Raw genomic sequence first — 20,182 nt, 5'->3', positions numbered from 1 at the left:
AAAATGGGTCGAAAAGTTACCACTTTTTTGGGAACCATGAACAAGATAATCTTGAGAGGTGGAATCTGTCCCTGTGAGGGAAAGTTTTGAATTCTATTTTGTAACCCTGAGATACTATGTCCACAGCCCAAGGATTTGGGACACATCTCCACGCTTGACCAAACAGGGAAAGTCTGCCCCCACTTGATCCAATCCCGGACAGAGGGCTGACCCTTCATGCTGATAGACTCAGCTGAGGGTTTCTTTGATTGCTTCCCCTTATTCCAAGACTGATTGGGCTTCCAAGAAGAGTTGGACTGCTCATGATTGGAAGAGGAAGACTTGACCTTTGAAGTTACGAAAGGAACGAAAATTACTTTGACGTCCTTTGAGTCTGTTCTTGCGGTAGAAAATACCCTTTTCCACCCATATCATCAGAAATTATTTCTGCCAGACCAGCTGACCTAGATTTTAGCCAGACATCTTGGCTCCCAGTCTAATAACTTGCATGTTAGCATCAGAAATAAAGGAGTTGGCTAGTTTAAGAGCCTTATCTCAACTAAAACTGATTCAGACAAGGAGTCGCACCAATAAGATTCCACACTTGCTACTGTGGCAATACAAACTGCAGGTTGCCATTGAAGACCTTGATGAACATACATCTTCAAATAAGCTCCCAACTTTTTGTCCATGGGATTCTTAATGGGACACTAAACCCAATTTATTTATTTAATGATTCAGATAAAAAATGCAATTTTAAGCAACTTTCTAATTTACTTTGATTATTTTTTCTTTGTTCTCTTGCTATCTTTATTTAAAAAGCAGGAACATAAAGCTTAAGAATTGGCCCATTTTTTGTTGAGAACCTGGGTTATGCTTGCTTATTGGTTTGCTAACTGTATCCACCAATAAGCAAGCACTATCCCATGGTTCTAAACCTAAAATGGGCTGGCTTCTAAGATTTCAATTCCTGCTTTTTAAATAAAGATAGCAAGAGACCGAATAAAAATTAATAGGATTAAATTAGAAAGTTGCTTAAAAACATAATTTATGTAAGAACTTACCTGATAAATTCATTTCTTTCATATTAGCAAGAGTCCATGAGCTAGTGACGTATGGGATATACATTCCTACCAGGAGGGGCAAAGTTTCCCAAACCTCAAAATGCCTATAAATACACCCCTCACCACACCCACAATTCAGTTTAACGAATAGCCAAGAAGTGGGGTGATAAAAAAGTGCGAAAGCATATAAAATAAGGAATTGGAATAATTGTGCTTTATACAAAAAAATCATAACCACCACAAAAAAGGGCGGGCCTCATGGACTCTTGCTAATATGAAAGAAATGAATTTATCAGGTAAGTTCTTACATAAATTATGTTTTCTTTCATGTAATTAGCAAGAGTCCATGAGCTAGTGACGTATGGGATAATGATTACCCAAGATGTGGATCTTTCCACACAAGAGTCACTAGAGAGGGAGGGATAAAATAAAGACAGCCAATTCCTGCTGAAAATAATCCACACCCAAAATAAAGTTTAATGAAAAAACATAAGCAGAAGATTCAAACGGAAACCGCTGCCTGAAGTACTTTTCTACCAAAAACTGCTTCAGAAGAAGAAAATACATCAAAATGGTAGAATTTAGTAAAAGTATGCAAAGAGGACCAAGTTGCTGCTTTGCAAATCTGATCAACCGAAGCTTCATTCCTAAACGCCCAGGAAGTAGAAACTGACCTAGTAGAATGAGCTGTAATCCCAAGATGAATTAAAGATTTCAACCAAGATGCCAAAGAAATGGCAGAAGCTTTCTGGCCTTTCCTAGAACCGGAAAAGATAACAAATAGACTAGAAGTCTTTCGGAAAGATTTAGTAGCTTCAACATAATATTTCAAAGCTCTAACAACATCCAAAGAATGCAACGATTTCTCCTTAGAATTCTTAGGATTAGGACATAATGAAGGAACCACAATTTCTCTACTAATGTTGTTGGAATTCACAACTTTAGGTAAAAATTCAAAAGAAGTTCGCAACACCGCCTTATCCTGATGAAAAATCAGAAAAGGAGACTCACAAGAAAGAGCAGATAATTCAGAAACTCTTCTGGCAGAAGAGATGGCCAAAAGGAACAAAACTTTCCAAGAAAGTAATTTAATGTCCAATGAATGCATAGGTTCAAATGGAGGAGCTTGAAGAGCCCCCAGAACCAAATTCAAACTCCAAGGAGGAGAAATTGACTTAATGACAGGTTTTATACGAACCAAAGCTTGTACAAAACAATGAATATCAGGAAGAATAGCAATCTTTCTGTGAAAAAGAACAGAAAGAACAGAGATTTGTCCTTTCAAGGAACTTGCGGACAAACCCTTATCTAAACCATCCTGAAGAAACTGTAATATTCTCGGTATTCTAAAAGAATGCCAAGAAAAATGATGAGAAAGACACCAAGAAATATAAGTCTTCCAGACTCTATAATATATCTCTCTAGATACAGATTTACGAGCCTGTAACATATTATTAATCACAGAGTCAGAGAAACCTCTTTGACCAAGAATCAAGCGTTCAATCTCCATACCTTTAAATTTAAGGATTTGAGATCCTGATGGAAAAAAGGACCTTGAGACAGAAGGTCTGGTCTTAATGGAAGAGTCCACGGTTGGCAAGAGGCCATCCGGACAAGATCCGCATACCAAAACCTGTGAGGCCATGCTGGAGCCACCAGCAGAACAAACGAGCATTCCTTCAGAATCTTGGAGATTACTCTTGGAAGAAGAACTAGAGGCGGAAAGATATAGGCAGGATGATACTTCCAAGGAAGTGATAATGCATCCACTGCCTCCGCCTGAGGATCCCGGGATCTGGACAGATACCTGGGAAGTCTCTTGTTTAGATGAGACGCCATCAGATCTATTTCTGGAAGTTCCCACGTTTGAACAATTTGAAGAAATACCTCTGGGTGAAGAGACCATTCGCCCGGATGCAACGTTTGGCGACTGAGATAATCCGCTTCCCAATTGTCTATACCTGGGATATGAACCGCAGAGATTAGACAGGAGCTGGATTCCGCCCAAACCAAAATTCAAGATACTTCTTTCATAGCCAGAGGACTGTGAGTCCCTCCTTGATGATTGATGTATGCCACAGTTGTGACATTGTCTGTCTGAAAACAAATGAACGATTCTCTCTTCAGAAGAGGCCAAAACTGAAGAGCTCTGAAAATTGCACGGAGTTCCAAAATATTGATCGGTAATCTCACTTCCTGAGATTCCCAAACTCCTTGTGCCGTCAGAGATCCCCACACAGCTCCCCAACCTGTGAGACTTGCATCTGTTGAAATTACAGTCCAGGTCGGAAGCACAAAAGAAGCCCCCTGAATTAAACGATGGTGATCTGTCCACCACGTTAGAGAGTGTCGAACAATCGGTTTTAAAGATATTAATTGAAATATCTTTGTGTAATCCTTGCACCATTGATTCAGCATACAGAGCTGAAGAGGTCGCATGTGAAAACGAGCAAAGGGGATCGCGTCCGATGCAGCAGTCATAAGACCTAGAATTTCCATGCATAAGGCTACCGAAGGGAATGATTGTGACTGAAGGTTTCGACAAGCTGCAATCAATTTTAGACGTCTCTTGTCTGTTAAAGACAGAGTCATGGACACTGAATCTATCTGGAAACCCAGAAAGGTTACCCTTGTCTGAGGAATCAAAGAACTTTTTGGTAAATTGATCCTCCAACCATGATCTTGAAGAAACAACACAAGTCGATTCGTATGAGATTCTGCTAAATGTAAAGACTGAGCAAGTACCAAGATATCGTCCAAATAAGGAAATACCACAATACCCTGTTCTCTGATTACAGACAGAAGGGCACCGAGAACCTTTGAAAAAATTCTTGGAGCTGTAGCTAGGCCAAACGGTAGAGCCACAAACTGGTAATGCTTGTCCAGAAAAGAGAATCTCAGGAACTGATAGTGATCTGGATGAATCGGAATATGCAGATATGCATCCTGTAAATCTATTGTGGACATATAATTCCCTTGCTGAACAAAAGGCAAGATAGTCCTTACAGTTACCATCTTGAACGTTGGTAACCTTACATAATGATTCAATATTTTTAGATCCAGAACTGGTCTGAAGGAATTCTTCTTTGGTACAATGAAGAGATTTGAATAAAACCCCATCCCCTGTTCCGGAACTCGAACTGGCATAATTACTCCAGCCAACTCTAGATCTGAAACAATTCAGAAATGCTTGAGCTTTCACTGGATTTACTGGGACACGGGAAAGAAAAAATCTCTTTGCAGGAGGTCTCATCTTGAAACCAATTCTGTACCCTTCTGAAACAATGTTCTGAATCCAAAGATTGTGAACAGAATTGATCCAAATTTCTTTGAAAAAACGTAACCTGTCCCCTACCAGCTGAGCTGGAATGAGGGCCGCACCTTCATGTGGACTTAGAAGCAGGCTTTGCCTTTCTAGCAGGCTTGGATTTATTCCAGACTGGAGATGGTTTCCAAACTGAAACTGCTCCTGGGGACGAAGGATCAGGCTTTTGTTCTTTGTTGAAACGAAAGGAACGAAAACGATTATTAGCCCTGTTTTTACCTTTAGATTTTTTATCCTGTGGTAAAAATGTTCCTTTCCCACCAGTAACAGTTGAGATAATAGAATCCAACTGAGAACCAAATAATTTGTTACCCTGGAAAGAAATGGAAAGTAGAGTTGATTTAGAAGCCATATCAGCATTCCAAGTCTTAAGCCATAAAGCTCTTCTAGCTAAAATAGCTAGAGACATAAACCTGACATCAACTCTAATAATATCAAAAATGGCATCACAAATAAAATTATTAGCATGCTGAAGAAGAAGAATATTATGAGAATCATGATTTGCTACTTGTTGCGCTAAAGTTTCCAACCAAAAAGTTGAAGCTGCAGCAACATCAGCTAATGATATAGCAGGCCTAAGAAGATTACCTGAACACAGATAAGCTTTTCTTAGAAAGGATTCAATTTTCCTATCTAAAGGATCTTTAAACGAAGTACCATCTGACGTAGGAATGGTAGTACGTTTAGCAAGGGTAGAAATAGCCCGATCAAGTTTAGGGATTTTGTCCCAAAATTCTAACCTGTCAGACGGTACAGGATATAATTGCTTAAAACATTTAGAAGGAGTAAATGAATTACCCAATTTATCCCATTCTTTGGAAATTACTGCAGAAATAGCATTAGGAACAGGAAAAACTTCTGGAATAACCACAGGAGATTTAAATACCTTATCTAAACATTTAGAATTAGTATCAAGAGGACCAGAATCCTCTATTTCTAAAGCAATTAATACTTCTTTAAGTAAGGAACGAATAAATTCCATTTTAAATAAATATGAGGATTTATCAGCATCAATCTCTGAAACAGAATCCTCTGAACCAGAAGAGTCATCAGAATCAGAATGATGATGTTCATTTAAAAATTCATCTGTAGGGAGAGAAGTTTTAAAAGATTTTTTACGTTTACTAGAAGGAGAAATAACAGACATAGCCTTCTTGATGGATTCAGAAACAAAATCTCTTATGTTATCAGGAACATTCTGCACCTTAGATGTTGAAGGAACTGCAACAGACAATGGTACATTACTAAAGGAAATATTATCTGCATTAACAAGTTTGTCATGACAATTAATACAAACAACAGCCGGAGGAATAGCTACCAAAATTTTACAGCAGATACACTTAGCTTTGGTAGATCCAGCACTAGACAGCGATTTTCCTGTAGTATCTTCTGACTCAGATGCAACGTGAGACATCTTGCAATATGTAAGAGAAAAAACAACATATAAAGCAAAATAGATCAAATTCCTTATATGACAGTTTCAGGAATGGGAAAAAATGCCAAAGAACAAGCTTCTAGCAACCAGAAGCAATGAAAAATGAGACTTAAATAATGTGGAGACAAAAGCGACGCCCATATTTTTTAGCGCCAAATCCACATTTGGCGCCTAAATGCTTTTGGCGCCAAAATGACGCCACATCCGGAACGCCGACATTTTTGGCGCAAAATAACGTCAAAAAATGACGCAACTTCCGGCGACACGTATGACGCCGGAAACGAAAGAATTTTTGCTCCAAAAAAGTCCGCGCCAAGAATGACGCAATAAAATGAAGCATTTTCAGCCCCCGCGAGCCTAACAGCCCACAGGGAAAAAAAGAGTCAAATTTTTGAAGGTAAGAAAAAATGAATAATTCAAATGCATAATCCCAAATATGAAACTGACTGTCTGAAAAATAAGGAAAGTTGAACATTCTGAGTCAAGGCAAATAAATGTTTGAATACATATATTTAGAACTTTATAAACAAAGTGCCCAACCATAGCTTAGAGTGTCACAGAAAATAAGATTTACTTACCCCAGGACACTCATCTACATGTTTGTAGAAAGCCAAACCAGTACTGAAACGAGAATCAGTAGAGGTAATGGTATATATGAGAGTATATCGTCGATCTGAAAAGGGAGGTAAGAGATGAATCTCTACGACCGATAACAGAGAACCTATGAAATAGACCCCGTAGAAGGAAATCACTGCATTCAAAATAGGCAATACTCTCCTCACATCCCTCTGACATTCACTGCACGCTGAGAGGAAAACCGGGCTCCAACTTGCTGCGGAGAGCATATCAACGTAGAATCTAGCACAAACTTACTTCACTACCTCCATCGGAGGCAAAGTTTGTAAAACTGAATTGTGGGTGTGGTGAGGGGTGTATTTATAGGCATTTTGAGGTTTGGGAAACTTTGCCCCTCCTGGTAGGAATGTATATCCCATACGTCACTAGCTCATGGACTCTTGCTAATTACATGAAAGAAATGGCATGCTCTGAATCATTAAAGGGACACTCAGGTAAAATTAAATTTTAATGATTCAGATACAGCATGTAAGTTTAAACAACTTTCCAATTTACTTCCATTAAAAAATGTGCACACTTTTATAATTACACTTTTTGAGTCACCAGCTCCTACTGAGCATGTGCAAGAATTCACAGACTATGCGTATATGCATTTGTGATTGGCTGATTGCTATCACATGGTACAGGGGGAGTGGAAATATACATACGTTTGAATTTTTTTTTAAAAAAAATAATCTACTACTTATTTGAAATTCAGAGTAAATGCTATTGTATTGTCTTGTTATCTTGCATTTGTTGATTATGCAAATCTACTGTGTTTACTGGTCCTTTAAAGAATTTGGGTTTAGTGTCCCTTTAAAGTAGTAGCTATCCTTTATAGGGATCATAGTTTCATAGTTCTCTTAGCCAGAGTAGAAAACAGAATTTATGCTTACCTGATAAATTACTTTCTCTTACATGGTGTATCCAGTCCACGGATTCATCCTTACTTGTGGGCTACCAATACCAAAGCTTTAGGACACGGATGAAGGGAGGGAACAAGTCAGGTAACCTAAACGGAAGGCACCACTGCTTGCAAAACCTTTCTCCCAAAAATAGCCTCCGAAGAAGCAAAAGTATTGAATTTGTAAAATTTGGCAAATGTATGCAGTGAAGACCTGCCTTACAAATCTGTTCAACAGAAGCCTGCAATTCGTTCAGGAGGCTGCTGTCCAGCAGTCTCATAAGCCAATCGGATGATGCTTTTCAGCAAGAAGGAAAGAGGTAGCAGTCGCTTTCTGACCTCTCCTCTTACCAGAATAGACAACAAACCAGGATGATGTTTGTCTGAAATCTTTAGTTGCATTTAAATAGAATTTTAAAGCACGAACCACATCAAGATTGTGCAACAGTCGTTCCTTCTTAGAAACTGGATTAGGGCACAGAGAAGGAACAATGATTTCCTGGTTAATATTCTTATTAGAAACCACTTTTGGAAGGAAACCAGGTTTGGTACGCAAAACAACCTTATCTGCATGGAACACAAGATAGGGTGAATTGCACTGCAAAGCAGACAATTCAGAAACTCTTCAAGCAGAAGAAATAGCTACCAAAAACAAAACTTTCCAAGATAACTTAATATCTATGGAATGTAAAGGTTCAAACGGAACCCCATGAAGAACTGAAAGAACTAAATTTAGACTCCATGGAGGAGCCACAGGTTGGTAGACAGGCTTGATTCTAACTAGAGCCTGTGCAAACGCCTGAACGTCTGGTACAGCTGCCAGATGCTTGTGTAACAGGATAGACAGAGCAGATATCTGTCCCTTTAAGGAACTAGCTGACAAACCTTTCTCCAATCCTTCTTGGAGAAAAGACAATATCCTTGGAATCCTAATCTTACTCCACGAGTAACCCTTGGATTCACACCAACAAAGATATTTCCGCCATATCTTATGGTAAATTTTCCTGGTGACAGGCTTTCTGGCCTGGATCAGAGTATCTATAACTGATTCAGAGAACCCACGCTTAGCTAGAATTAAGCGTTCAATCTCCAAGCAGTCAGTTGCATAGAAACTAGATTTAGATGCTTGAATTGACCTTGTATTAGAAGATCCTGCCTCGATGGAAGTTTCCATGGTGGAACCGATGACATGTCCACTAGGTCTGCATACCAAGTCCTGCGTGGCCACGCAGGCGCTATCAGAATTACCGAAGCCTTCTCCTGTTTGATTCTGGCTACTAGCCGAGGGAGAAGAGGAAACAGTGGAAAGACATAAGCTAGACTGAATGACCAAGGCGCTACTAAAGCATCTATCAATGCCGACTTGGGGTCCCTGGACCTGGATCCGTAAAGGGGAAGTTTGGTGTTCTGACGGGACGCCATCAGATCCAATTCTGGAATACCCCATAGCTGGGTCAGCTGAGCAAAAACCTCCGGTTGGAGTACCCACTCCCCCGGGTGAAAAGTCTGACGACTCAGAAAATCCGCCTCCCAGTTGTCTACTCCTGGGATGTGAATTGCAGATAGATGGCAGGAGTGATCCTCCGCCTATTTGATGATCTTGGTTACTTCTCTCATCGCTAGGGAACTCTTTGTTCCTCCCTGATGATTGATGTATGCTACAGTCGTGATGTTGTCCGACTGAAATCTGATGAATTTGGCCTCCGCTAGTTGAGGCCATGCCTGGAGCGTATTGAATATCGCACTCAGTTCCAAAATGTTTATCGGGAGAAGAGATTCTTCACGAGACCATAGACCCTGAGCTTTCAGGGAGTCCCAGACCGCACCCCAGCCTAACAGACTGGCATCGGTCGTGACAATGATCCACTCCGGTCTGCGGAAGCTCATTCCCTGAGACAGGTGATCCTTAGACAACCACCAGAGAAGAGAGTCTCTGGTTTTCTGGTCCATTTGTATTTGAGGAGACAAATCTGCATAATCCCCATTCCACTGTTTGAGCATGCACAGTTGCAGTGGTCTTAGATGAATTCGGGCAAAAGGGACAACGTCCATTGCCGCAACCATTAATACGATTACCTCCATGCACTGAGCCACAGAAGGCCGAGGAATGGAATGAAGAACTCGGCAAGTAGTTAAAAGCTTTGACTTCCTGACCTCTGTCAGAAATATTTTCATTTCTACCGAGTCTATTAGTGTTCCCAGGAAGGGAACCCTTGTGAGCGGGGACAGAACTCTTTTCTACGTTCACCTTCCACCCGTGAGACCTTAGAAAGGCCAGAACAATGTCCGTATGAGCCTTGGCTCTGTGAAAAGACGACGCCTGTATTAAAATGTCGTCTAGTAAGGTGCTACTGCAATGCCCCGTGGTCTTAGTGCCGCTAGAAGGGACCCTAGCACCTTTGTGAAAATTCTGGGAGCGGTGGCCAACCCGAAAGGAAGGGCCACGAACTGGTAATGCGTGTCCAGAAAGGCGAACCTTAGGAACTGATGATGATCTTTGTGGATAGGAATATGCATCCTTTAGATCCACGGTAGTCATATATTGACCTTCCTGGATCATCGGTAAGATTGTTCGAATGGTTTCCATTTTGAAAGATGGAACTCTGAGGAATTTGTTTAGAATTTTTAGATCCAGGATTGGCCTGAAAGTTCCTTCCTTTTTGGGAACTACAAACGGGTTTGAGTAAAATCCCAGTCCTTGTTCTGCAATTGGAACTGGGTGTATCACTCCCATCTTTAGAAGATTTTCTACACAGCGTAAGAACGCCTGTTTCTTTGTCTGGTCTGAAGACAAACGAGAAATGTGGAACCTTCCCCTTGGGGGAGAGTCCTTGAATTCTAGAAGATACCCCTGAGCAACAATTTCTAATGCCCAGGGATCTGGAACATCTCTTGCCCAAGCCTGAGCAAAGAGAGAAAGTCTGCCCCCTACTAGATCCGGTCCCAGATCAGGGGCTACCCCTTCATGCTGTCTTGGTAGCAGGCGCAGGCTTCTTGGCCTGTTTACCCTTATTCCAGCCCTGCAAGGGTTTCCAGGTTGCTTTGGGCTGTGAAGCGTTACCCTCTTGCTTTGCGGCAGCAGAGGTTGAAGCAGGTCCGCTCCTGAAGTTGCGAAAGGAGCGAAAATTAGCCTTGTTTTTGGCCTTAAACGGTCTATCCTGCGGGAGGGCATGGCCCTTCCCCCCCAGTGATATCCGCGATAATTTCTTTCAACTCGGGACCGAAAAGGGTCTTTCCCTTGAAAGGAATGTTTAGTAACTTTGTTTTGGACGACACGTCAGCCGACCATGATTTGAGCCAAAGCGCTCTTCGCGCCATAATGGCAAAACCCGAATTTTTCGCCGCTAACTTAGCTAATTGGAAAGCGGCATCAGTGATAAAAGAATTAGCCAGCTTTAGAGCATGAATTCTATCCATGACTTCGTCATATGAAGTCTCCCTCTGGAGCGACTCCTCCAGCGCCTCAAACCAAAAAGCCGCTGCAGTAGTTACAGGAATAATGCAGGCAATTGGCTGAAGAAGGAAACCTTGCTGAACAAACATTTTCTTCAGTAAACCTTCCGATTTTTTATCCATAGGATCTTTAAAAGCACAACTGTCTTCTATTGGTATAGTTGTACGCTTAGCAAGTGTTGAAACTGCTCCCTCTACCTTAGGGACCGTCTGCCACGCATCCCGCCTGGGGTCATTAATCGGGAACATTTTCTTAAAGATAGGGGGGGAACAAAAGGTACACCTGGTCTCTCCCACTCCCTAGTCACAATATCCGCCACCCTCTTCGGGATCGGAAACGCATCAGTGTATACAGGGACCTCTAAAAACCTGTCCATTTTACACAATTTTTCTGGGACCACCATGGGGTCACAATCATCCAGCGTAGCCAAAACCTCCTTAAGCAGGACGCAGAGGTGTTCCAGCTTAAATTTAAACGCTAAGGAATCTGACTCTGCCTGCTGAGAAACTTTTCCTGTGTCAGAAATTTCTCCCTCGGACAGCCCATCCCTCACTGCCACTTCAGAGTGTTGTGAGGGTACAACAGATAAATCATCCAAAGCTTCTGATTGCTCATCCTCTGTTCTTAAAACTGAGCTATCACGCTTCTTTGGAAAAACTGGCAGTTGGATAGAAATGCTAATTGCTGTAAAGTAATAGGGCCCAATGCGCTAGAGGTACTAGGCAACACTTGCGCGGGCGTAACTGGTGTCGACACATGGGGAGAGGAAGGAGGACTATCCTCATTACCTTCCGTCAAAGAATCATCTTGGGCTACATTTTTAAGTGTCACTGCATGGTCATTAAAATGTTTAGAAACCTTAGCACACTTTAAACACAAATGCAATGGGGGTACCACCATGGCTTTTAAACACATAGAACAGGGTCTATCTGTAGGCTCAGGCATGTTAGACAGACTTAGACAGCACTCAAATACAGTAAAATACAATTTTTAAAAAAACGGTACTGTGCCTTTAAATAATAAAAAGCGCACCCCTTATTGCCCAAACCGGAGCAAATTGAAGCAGGCCACCGGTTTAACACACTACAGCACCATGCCACAGTCTCTGCTGTGGCCCTACCTTCCTTGGGGATTAGTTTTGGACGAAAATAAGCCTCCCTGGAGTCCTCCTGCAATCTCTGGACTCTACACGTGAAGCTGCATGAAGCTGTCTTGCAAAAGAACTGCGCAACTGAGGAGCGAAAATTAGGCCCCCTCCCTCTTCACTCCAGAGTTGTGGGGCCTTCCTAAGCCAAATTATGTGTCTAAAAATATGCCAGGCGTATAAAACCCCAAAAAGTGTTCCAAATGTAATAAACACTTGTACAAATATCAGATTACTGTGATAAAATAATCGATTTCCCTTTAACAGTGTCCACCAGCGTTTTAAGCCCTTTTAACTAAGCCATCCTTCTATACTAAGTCTCAGAATATGGCTTACCTTCCCCTCATGGGGATTCTGTCAGTCTTCTAGCATTACCAGGTCTTGACTAGAAAAAGTGACTGAGCATACCTTATAGCAGATAAGCCTGCAAACTGCTCCCCCCAACTGAAGTTCTCCGGTACTCAACAGTCCTGTGTGGGAACAGCAATGGATTGTAGTTACAATATGCTAAAATCGTTTTCCTCTCAGCAGAAATCTTCATCACTTTCTGCCACAGAGTAAATAGTACAAACCGGCACTATTTTAAAATAAACTCTTGATTGAAGAAATAAAAACTACAAATCTAACACCATATTCACTTTACCCTCCCGTGGAGATGCTACTTGTTAGAGCGGCAAAGAGAATGACTGGGGGGGCGGAGCCTGAGGGGAGCTATATGGACAGCTCTGCTGTGTGCTCTCTTTGCCACTTCCTGTAGGGATTGAGAATATCCCACAAGTAAGGATGAATCCGTGGACTGGATAGACCATGTAAGAGAAATAGCCCCTTCTACTTTAAGCACAGTGCGCTAAGAATCTTTAATGAATCAGCAACAGGAAACATCTTTTTAAATACAGGAGACGGGGAGAAAGGAATCCCTGGCTTCTCCCATTCCTGTGAAATAATCTCTGTCACACGGTCTGGGACAGGAAAAACTTCCAGAGAGGAAGGAACATCATAGTATTAAGTTTACTAGACTTCTTAGGGTTGACAACAGAAATATCAGAGTCGTCCAAAGTAGCCAATACCTCCTTTAACAGTACACAAAGGCGTTCAAGCTTAAATCTGAAGTTTACTTCTTCAATATCAGATGAAGGAATAATACTGTCCGAATCTAAGATTTCACCCTCAGAGGCTAGACATATCCTCCTCAGACTTATGAGGGAGGGCAACCTGCGTAGCAGTAGGTGGAACAGAAACCTTACTTTCTGAATGTCCAATTTTCCTCTTGCGTTTTCCCAGCATAGGAAAAGCAGATAATGCTGCAGATACCGCAGAAGATACCTGTGCAGCAAAATCTGCAGGCAAATAAACTCCTCCAGGAGGCTGAGGAACTGCAGGTCACTGTATGACGCCATAGAGGCTTGGGACATTTGAGGAGAAGGCTGTGGCATTGCCTGAACAGCATCATCCTGAGAGACATTGGGCTGGGAGGGCAACAATTTATCTTTAAATTGAAGTGTTCTAGCTAAGCATGCAGCATAAAATTGCATAGGCAAAACAATTTGTGACTCAAGGCATAACAAGCATTTGTCAAAAGACAGTCTTGGTCCATGTCCATAATACTAAATAAAAAACATAATTTATGCTTACCTGATAAATTTATTTCTCGTCATGTATCGAGTCCACGGATTCATCCTTACTTGTGGGATATTCTCCTCCCCCTACAGGAAGTGGCAGAGAGAGCACCCACAGCAGAGCTGCCTATATAGCTCCCCCCTTAGCTCCACCCCCCAGTCATTTGACCGAAGGCTAGGAAGAAAAAAGGAGAAACTATAGGGTGCAGTGGTGACTGAAAGTTTAAAAATAAATATATATATGCATGTCTTAAACAGGGCGGGCCGTGGACTCGATACATCACAAGAGAAATAAATCTATCAGGTAAGCATAAATTATGTTTTCTCTTGTAAGATGTATAGAGTCCACGGATTCATCCTTACTTGTGGGATACCAATACCAAAGCTTTAGGACACAGATGAAGGGAGGGACAAGACAGGGACAGAAGGCACCACTACTTGTAGAACCGTTCTCCCAGAAATAGCCTCCAAAGAAGCAAAAGAATCAAATTTGGAAAAAGTATGAAACGAAGACCAAGTCGCCGCATTACAAATCTGTTTAACAGAAGCCTCATTTTTAAAAGCCATGTGGAAGCCACAGCTCTAGTAAAATGAGCAGTAATTCTTTCAGGAGACTGTTGGCCAGCAGTCTCATGAGCCAAACGGATGATGTTTTTCAGCCAAAATGAAAGAGGTAGCCGTAGCCTTCTGACCTCTCAGCTTACCAGAATAAACAACAAACAATGAAGATGTTTGACGGAAATCTTTAGTTGCTTGTAAGTAGAACTTTAAAGCACGAACCACATCAAGATTGTGCAACAGACGTTCCTTCTTTGAAAAAGGATTAGGACACAGTGAAGGAACAACAATCTCTTGATTGATATTCTTATAAGAAACCCAGGTTTGGTACGCAAAACCACCTTATCTGCATGGAAAATAAGATAAGGGGAATCGCACTGTAAAGCATATAGCTCAGAAACTCTTCGAGCCGAAGAGATAGCTACTAAAAACAAAACTTTCCAAGATAGAAGCTTAATATCCATGGAATGCATAGGTTCAAACGGAAACCCCTTGAAGAACTTTAAGAACTAAATTTAGGCTCCATGGCGGAGCAATAGGTTTAAATACAGGCTTGATTCTGACCAAAGCCTGACTAAATGCTCGAACGTCTGGGACATCTGCCAGACGTTTGTGTAGAAGAATAGACAAAGCAGATACTTGTCCTTATAAGGAACTATCTGATAATCCCTTCTCCAAACCTTCTTGGAGAAAAGACAATATTCCAGGAATTCTAGGAATCCTAATCTTACTCCACGAGTAACCTTTGGATTCACACCAATAAAGATATTTGCGCCAAATCTCCAAGCAGTCAGACGCAGAGAAATTAGATTTGGATGCGTGAACAGACCTTGGATTAGAAGGTCCTGCCTCATTGGCAGAGTCCATGGTAGAACCGAGGACATGTCCACTAGGTCTGCATACCAAGTCCTGCGTGGCCACGCAGGTGCTATCAGAATCACTGAAGCTCTCTCCTGCTTTATTCTGGCAACCAGACGTAGAAGGAGAGGAAATACATAGGCCAGATTGAAGGACCAAGGCACTGCTAGAGCATCTATCAGTACTGCCTTGGGAATTAGCCCAAAGAGGAAAAACGTCCCAATAAAGGGAAGATTAATTCCTAGACTCAACATACATAATGTGGCTGACCACTGCCAAAGAAAATCCTGTATAAAGGATTTTAAAAATGTCCCCATCTACTGCATATGACATTCTTCTGAAGTGCAAGTCTCCAAGACCTAGAAGACAAAAGCACTTACCTGCAGTCTAGCAGGAAGACAGTTCACAAGGCGTGAAAGGACGCATACTCCTTACAGAGACCTGTAGAAAAAGAAAGAACAGAGTAAACAACTCTGGCTTTCTGTACAATAGACCGCAATGTGTTAGGAAACAATGCAAGGACTCTCTCACAACTTCCTAACTGCTTAAAAGCCACCACTACTATACGCAAGAGATTGACATGGACTCCGCTAAACCCAAATCCTTGCTTGCAGGGAAAAGTACCCAAAAAAGGAATTAATTTCTTCAGACACCAAACTTCACCTCCTCCATTGACAGAAGCAAAGGGAATGACTGGGGATTATGGGTAGGGGAGGGAAACTTAACAGCTTTGCTATGGTGCTCTTTGCCTCCTCCTGCTGGCCAGAAGTGATATTCCCACTAGTAATTGAATGACGTTGTGGACTCTCCATATCTTAGGAAATAAATATATTTTTTAAGCAATTAGCTGGAGCACCTCTAAATGCAACCTCTCTCCTGGGAGGCCGACAAACTGAGAAGATGGGAGGGGGTTAAAGCTTGTGTGGGGTCCTCTGCCGCCTCCTAGTGGCAAGAAGCATATCCCATGTTATGGATCCATATGGACTATCTTAATCATACAAAAGAAATGACTACTTTAAGAAAAACATGTTTTATATATTTCCTCCACCTTCTATTGCCGCTTTTTGCAAGCAATTTGTTGCCTAATGAAATGAAATGCTTGCAATGAAACTTGGTAAATTACTAGATTTATTTTGTTAAACCACTTCCTTAGCACGTATGATAGCTTAGATACTTTATTCCATTTTTTACAGAAAAGTATTTTTAAATAAAGAAACTTTTCCAAATCATTCTATAGTAGACTAGACATGTCTGTGCATTATTCATCAGCAGTTTTGAAGAATTTTCTGTAACACGGATTGTTTCAATTGTCCGAATAAAGCAACAAAATATTTAACAAATTCAATCCTAGCACACAAATGCATAAACATGCAGTTATATTCAACTATACTGCCTTTTAGGTTTCTAAAATAATTTTTGTGACCGTAAAAGATGTAATGTCAGATTTCAACTTAAAACCAAGGGTGTCACAGACTAATTTCAGAGTGGTACAGAACAAAATACATTCAAAAGTAATAAATTATTTCCTAAATAACTACTACACATTCTGAAAATATCGTTGATTTAAATCCCATAAATGTGTAAATGTCTCTGTAATAATATCCATAAAATCACTTAAATAACTGATCATCATTATGCTTTAACAAACTTATTTTGCAAATACACTATCAAGCTTGTAACCACATTCTTAAATAGTAAGTCTTCTCTTAAAGGGGAAATGTTATAGTTTGCACCCTAAGCAATTAAAAGGAGAATATTTCACATTAGAGGGGGTCCTTGCTTCCTGTGGCTATATAGAATCTAATGCTCAGCAGCTTGGCAAAACAAGTTTGAGCAATAGACAGATAAACTGTGCACTTTAATTTATGTTCCCATTTAGTGAGGAAAAGCTGTGAAAACACATTCTGCTTGAAGCACTAAATAAATAGTAGTGGATTTACCACATAAAAATGACAGTTTATATTGTGACACAAGAATACCAGCTTTAGTTCCCTTGGGTTTCAAACTCGGTAAAATTCCATTCTAGCAGAAAAGCGTTTCTACATGATTTATCGAACAAAATACATTTTTATCAAAGAACGTTACCATTTCTACTAAAAGGGAATTTGCCATTGTTTATGAACCAGTAATCTGAACAATTTAACAACAAAGATTTTTCTTTAGACTTTCCTCCATAACCATCCTCATTTTCTTCATTGACCCATTTTTCCTGGAATCCTTTGCTAAATCCACTTTCTTTCCATAAGAGCATACTATGGTAGGCAAAAGTGTGCATGTGTCTTGAGCAATGTATGTATAATAGAATCACTGCTGCCATAAAGTACACAGGACACATGCATGCTCCTGAGACTACCCCAGTATTCTCTCATGGAAATGAGCTCAGTTTGATATTAGAATTTACACTATTTGAATCATGAAATACCCATTTGTGCTATATGAGGGAACAGTGAACTCAAAGTAATAACTCATGAATCAAAGGGCCAATGATTTGGAAAAGCCACAGATAGGAGTTTTGTGCACTTCATAAAATAAAGGCTTGGTGCTGGCATAGACTGTAAATTTTAGCCTGAAGTTCTATGCGCTAAAGGTCAAACTTTATTAAAGGGGTATAAACCCAAACATTGTCTTACATGATTCAGATAGAGAATACAATTAACAACTTTCCAATCTACTTTTATTATCAATTTTTCTTCATTCTCCATGTATCCTTTATTGAATGAGCAGTAATGTACTACTGGGAGCTAGCTGAACACATTGGTAAGCCAATGAAAACAGGCACTCATGTGCAGCTACCAATCAGCAGCTAGCTCCCAGCTCTGGAGTCTACCTAGGTATCATTTTCAACAAAGGATACCAAAAGAATGAAGCAAATTAGACAATAGTAAATTATTACTATATAAGTAAATTGGAAACGTGTTTAAAATTGGATGCTGCATCTGAATCGTGAAATAAATTTTTTGTGTTTCATGTTCCTTTAAATAATCTTCTTAAAGGTAAATATGATGAAAAGTTCATTCTTGTTCCTGTGTGTGGGAAGGATAGAACACATTGCCAAAACTGCAGATTACTCACTGAAATGACTTTTATAGAAAATTTTATTTAACAGACAACATTTTCCAGCAAAAAGGCAATATACAGGTAGAGTTGTACACTGCTTCTACAGGAAAGAAAATAAAAGACTGTCTGAAAGAAAGTCTGTAAAATGAATGGCTGTATTCTATTTACTGCACTCAAAACTAAATATGCGGCTGCCTTTAAGTCCAAATGAACAAAACAAAAAAAAGAAAAAGGGGCAGAAGGAAATTGGAAATAAAACTACACACAATGAATATCAACATCAGTGAAAGACTTGCAGACTCACCCAACAATAGGAACCGCCATGTGTTAATTTTTACATGTTCATTCAATTAAATATACAACTTTATTTAGGTTTGTAGTTTTTATACAAAGTTACTCTAACACTAGTGAGCATGCCCCGGTGCTCAAAGGCTTTTATCAATGGTAAATTTCTAATGAGCATTGTCAAATAAATATACCTACATGTATGTGGGTATAAATAGGTTGCTGTCAGCAATGAACGCCAACATATGGTATCATACATGTCGCTAGATCTGTGCGCTGACCCTCAAGTAATTGGTTCGACAAAGCAGAAGGACAAAATATAAAGGTAGTGTGATGGTATTTGAAGAATTCCAAAAAAGTGCCAACAATATACACAATGAAGTAGAGATTGCTATTTATTGAAGTGAGGGTTTTTGTTTTTGCTTTTTTTGCATTAACAAATGCACAAAGGTGTAACTTGAAGGGAGATCAGTCGTGAGTGTAAACATAGGAGCTACTTGCTGCAATGAGGGTGGAATGACAATGCCCGCGTTCGCAGACAGCCTGCCATCTTATGCCCCCTACAAAATCTTCTGACATTGTGCCAATTTCATTAGATCTGCTAAACACCCCTCATTCTTGCTTTACAGTTACAATAAAATATATCTCATTGGCATTCAAGCTTTATAAAAACACCTTCATTTTGCTGAAAAAAGGGCAGTCAATAGATAGAGAAGCCAAACGGAACAGCCTCAACAAAATAAAATGAACATCAGCAGCAAATCCTCTTGCTGTAGACTTGAGGTGCACGTGTACCAAAGTTCTAGCGTTGATAAAAAGGTGCACACACACACACTTATTTGTCCCTTGCCTTGGTTACATTTGCTTAGGTGAGTCAGTTATGGATTTTAATTGCTTTTTCAAGGTAAGTGTAGCGACTTCTCTTTGGGGCTTTGTTGAAGTGGTCCAGGCCTAGCCAAGGCCTGGGATGGGACATGTTACCTGCAAGAAAGAAGAAAAAAAAAAAAATGGTAAATTTGTGACAGCATTTTATTATAGCATGATTGTTCCATTTAACTATTTCCTATAATGTCAGCTTCAGGGCTGTGCTGCACTACTGGGACTAAAATGAACACATCTGGTGAGCCAATGACAAGAGGGGTGCGTAGCCATCACCAGCTAGCTCCCAATAGTGCATTGTTCCTCCTGAGCTGCCGAGGTTTGCTTTTCAACAAAAGGATACCAAGAGATCAAAGTACATTTAATAACAGAAGTAAATTGAAAAATCTCTTAAAAAATGCAAGCACTAGCTAAACCATAAAAACATAATTGCTTACCTGTGGTAGACTCTCATTGTGGTGAGAGTCCATGAGTCACTACTCCTAGCCACTAGGAGGAGGCAAAGATTCCCAAAGCTCTAAGAGCATTTAATCCGAAAGATAGGAAAGGACAAAGTTGGGAAAATAAACAAACTGCCCCAGAAAAAATTACCCAAGCGGTCCACAAATAAAAGGGCGGAACAAGAAATGTTTAAGGCAGGAACCTAAATTACCAGACACTGCTGCCTGAAGGACTTTCCTACAAAATGCACTGTAAAATAAGGGGCAGAAATTTTAAAATAAATTAAGTCATTAAAGCCCAAAAAATAAAAATTAGTAATTAAAGCATAAAATGGTAAAAAAAAAAAAACAAAAACAAAAAAAAAACACTTTCTTGGGAATAATGTAAAAAAAAAAAAAAATATGCTTACCTGATAAATTATTTTCTTTCCTGGCATGGACAGTCCACAAATCCATTCTTATTACTACTGGTAATTCAACTCCTGGCACCATGAGGAGGCAAAGAACACCCCAGCAGAGATGTTAAGTATCACTCCTACTTCCCATAAGCCCCCAGTCATTCAGCCAAA

At 40.3% G+C, this 20,182-nt stretch overlaps 1 protein-coding gene across 1 annotated transcript in view; it reads right to left on the bottom strand.

Annotated features, from left to right (window-relative positions):
* Positions 1–18,029: 18,029 nt before the first annotated feature.
* USP7 (ubiquitin specific peptidase 7) overlaps positions 18,030–20,182 on the bottom strand; it is a 345,176-nt gene continuing 343,023 nt past the window's right edge. The window contains exon 30 of the mRNA XM_053694268.1: positions 18,030–19,275. Coding sequence (XP_053550243.1) covers positions 19,169–19,275 — 107 coding nt within the window. The 3' untranslated portion in view covers positions 18,030–19,168. The remainder of the gene's footprint in view (positions 19,276–20,182) is intronic.

The sequence above is a fragment of the Bombina bombina genome, chromosome 11 (assembly GCF_027579735.1).
Source record: "Bombina bombina isolate aBomBom1 chromosome 11, aBomBom1.pri, whole genome shotgun sequence".
Classification (NCBI taxonomy): Eukaryota; Metazoa; Chordata; class Amphibia; order Anura; family Bombinatoridae; genus Bombina; species Bombina bombina.
The sequence above is the reverse complement of the archived record's forward strand: the minus strand, read 5'-3'. Positions and strand labels throughout refer to the sequence as shown.